General features: G+C 41.2%; 1 protein-coding gene across 15 annotated transcripts in view; it reads right to left on the bottom strand.

Moving 5' to 3' along the window:
• Positions 1–2,225, bottom strand: part of camk2d1 (calcium/calmodulin-dependent protein kinase (CaM kinase) II delta 1) — a 97,223-nt gene extending 94,998 nt beyond the window's left edge. For 6 of the 15 annotated variants that reach the window (XM_023423865.2, XM_023423868.2, XM_023423866.2 and 3 more), the window contains exon 1: positions 1,899–2,223. In XM_023423865.2, coding sequence (XP_023279633.1) covers positions 1,899–1,960 — 62 coding nt within the window. In that variant the 5' untranslated portion in view covers positions 1,961–2,223. Of the gene's footprint in view, positions 1–1,898 lie in introns of all 15 variants that reach the window. The other 9 variants (XM_023423873.2, XM_023423876.2, XM_023423874.2 and 6 more) reach the window with 3 other exon arrangements.
• Positions 2,226–3,159: the final 934 nt, after the last annotated feature.

Genomic DNA, 3,159 nt, shown 5'->3' with positions numbered 1-3,159 from the left:
ACTTTAATCTTGACACCAACAGTGCGGTAGACTGCAGACTCTGCAAAGTGCATCTGGCATATCACTCTAGCACTTCAGTCATGCACGAGCTCGTGTTTCCTCTTTATGTGCTAGCACATAAAGAGGAAACACCATGGTGCAGCGAGTCAAGAAAATAATTAAAATTACTGTTAGGTTAATTTAAAAAAATAATCGTTAGTCGAATAATCGAAAAAATAATCGCTAGATTAATCGTTTAAAGAATAATCGTTTGGGACAGCCCTAACTCAACAAACGGGTAGTGCACCTGAACAAAGACATGCATACAATATCAAAACAATCTTCTTAGTGACTGCCTCATGGCATTACTGGATTTTTGTATGACTTTAGCAACAATGTGATGAAGTAGGCAGGTGTTTAATTCACTGGATTTACCAGACAGACATTACCACCTACTCGTCATTCAAAAAACACTCATCGAAAATGTCTCTATTTACTTTAATCACACTGTCGCCATAGAAATGTGCTCTTCATTATGTGAAGCAAAGGATGCGTTTAAGGATGCTGACGGGTATTAAGATGACATCTGTGAAAGGTGCCAGTCTTGTTGCACACTGTGTAAAGCACTGCTCTGCCAGATCTCTTCTTTACAACAGCCACACCTTCTTTAGTTGGGATCATTTCAGTGCTCACCTTGGACTCCTGCAGCCAACACCCACACACACCCACCCACACACACACACACACACACACACACACACACACACACACACACCCACACACACACACACACACACACACAATAAACTCAGACATCCATGGATCTTTTATCAGATATTAGAAACTCATGGTGCAGAGCAGTAACTGATGTAGTTGCTGGTATTTAGTCCTTGTGATAAATGTTTGACAGGCCACTGCATCCACACACTCCACTGTGATGCGTCTCTCTCCACCACTGAGTGCATCAGTGAGAGGTTGATCTCTGCTCTTCACTGTAGGAACAAACTGCATGATTCAACACAAACCCAGACCTAACTGGAGACTGTTTAGTACTGCTTTGAGTTCATCTGCGTCAACATGAGCAGTTGCACATTTTTAGTAGTATTTAAAAATAACAGAAAGAAAGAAGGCAGTGTTGTGTGCACGGACCACAGACACACCACTGAAGAATTTCAACCTTTCCCATTTTTGCACAAAGGGGGCGGAAACTTCTCCAAACAGAAAGCAAATTAGATAGGGACACATTCAGTGTCTTATACACACGGTTTACACGCATTTCAGCTGAGCTTCACTTCACTGCAGCTGACAGAGAGACACGGGTTACCTGAGCTGCTCTGCTGAAAGGCATTCACACCAAATTCCACACGCACTTCTGCTTGTTTTTACTCGCCTGGCGTGTTGCCAGAGGGACATGTCCGCTGGAGCACAGCTTCAAACCCCTGACCTCTGATTAAAAAGGCACCACTTTTATATTCGACACACACCCCGACGCACTTTGTGACGCTTTTGAATGTGTTTCTTAAATGTTTGAGTTGCTTCACCTGACATTATTGAATCAGTCTTCGGCTGATGGGCGGCAGCGAGCGGGACAAGCGATAAATCAAACAGTTACGATAAATAAATAAATGTAAGAGCAAAGTACAGACCCCACTGGTTTAAAAACGCAGCCGTTAGTGTTTTATCTCGCTCGCGCTCCTCGTTGATATCAAAGTTAAAAGTAAACGAAAAGATTGTTGAATGGGAGCCCGCGCTGACTGAACCTAGCAAGGTAGGAACAGGTAGGCGGCGTCGCCCGCGAAGGTAAAGGTAAATCTTAACAACCACAGCAACAATAACAATAATATCATAGTTTTAACTTTAAGCTTCATTTTAACCACAAATGTCGAATAAACATGTTGATAAAAACGGGGACAACTTACTTCCCCAGCTCCTCGTACAGCTGGTACTCATCAGTGAACCTGGTGCATGTCGTTGAAGCCATGTTAAGGTGGGCAGGGGAGACCGACTCGGGAACCTGAACGCCTCAGCTGCTTTAATACTCTGCACAAATCCTTTCCCCTCTGTGTCCCAGAGTGCCACTTGTCGCTCTTCGCAGAGGAAAATAAAAGCAAACTTTAGGAATGATGTAGGAATGAGTCCTGGACGCGGTGAAAGCTCGGTGTGGCCCCTCCCGGCACCTGTTCGCAGACCCCGTTTACTCCTGGACTTGACAGGAACGTCGCGACCTGCTGTTGTGTGTGTCTCTACACTGATACTTGGATTAGTTGACCGAAGTCAAGACAGACCTTACATAGAATATCAAATTTCCGGTATACACATTTCAAAATAAAACGCTAATTGACACTGAATGATTTGTCGGTTAATATGTATTTGGGATATATTTTATGGGAAATCCTGATTTATCGAACATTGTGCAATCACAAATTTTAGACCTTGATTTGTGCTTTTGTCAGTTTTAAAGCTGCCACTATGTAAAATTAATTTTGCAACTTTTATTTAAGTAATTCAAAACGGAGGAAAACTTTATGATAAGTAAATAAATAAAATCAGATTTTTTTTTTTTAATTTTATAATTGCACTTTCTGTACCTTTGTTGTATCATTATGAGTCTTAAGGTGCAGAACATATCTGAATCTATTATTGTTATGATTTTGTACAAAAATTCAAACTTTCAAACAAGAAAATTTCCTTTGAATGATTCGTATTATTTCTAAAATACATTTTTGCACTGATTTTTTTTGGTAATCATCACCACTGTCGTAATGTTGCAGCGTATTTTGACACTAAGTTCATTTAAGTATTAATTTTTAACTTTATACTCGGTACTAAGCTCAGTGAATGTTGCATCCACTACACGTTTCAGTTTGGCAGAGTTTAATCTTTCATTTTATTTTGGAGGAAAAATTGCCTAACATCCGTTTTTTTCTCGATACGCGGTGTCTCGCTTGATGAAGCTGAATTTCTTCCGAACGCTTCCTACTTGGGAAAGCTGCATAATGCCTCCATCTACAGGCAGAAGGTTGACCTGCTCCAGGCCTCTGCTGTGGGGAGAGTCTAGAGGGACCCCCCACCCCCCCCCACCCGACCACATTTCCACAAACAGAAGGCTCCACCACAGACTTCTATCTTAATTTTTTTATTCTTTTATTTATTTATTTTTTTACTTGATCTACACCATAC

The sequence above is a fragment of the Seriola lalandi genome, unplaced genomic scaffold (assembly GCF_002814215.2).
Source record: "Seriola lalandi dorsalis isolate HSWRI2012SDOR001 ecotype SW California unplaced genomic scaffold, Sedor1 jcf7180002054694, whole genome shotgun sequence".
NCBI lineage: Eukaryota > Metazoa > Chordata > Actinopteri > Carangiformes > Carangidae > Seriola > Seriola lalandi.
The sequence above is the reverse complement of the archived record's forward strand: the minus strand, read 5'-3'. Positions and strand labels throughout refer to the sequence as shown.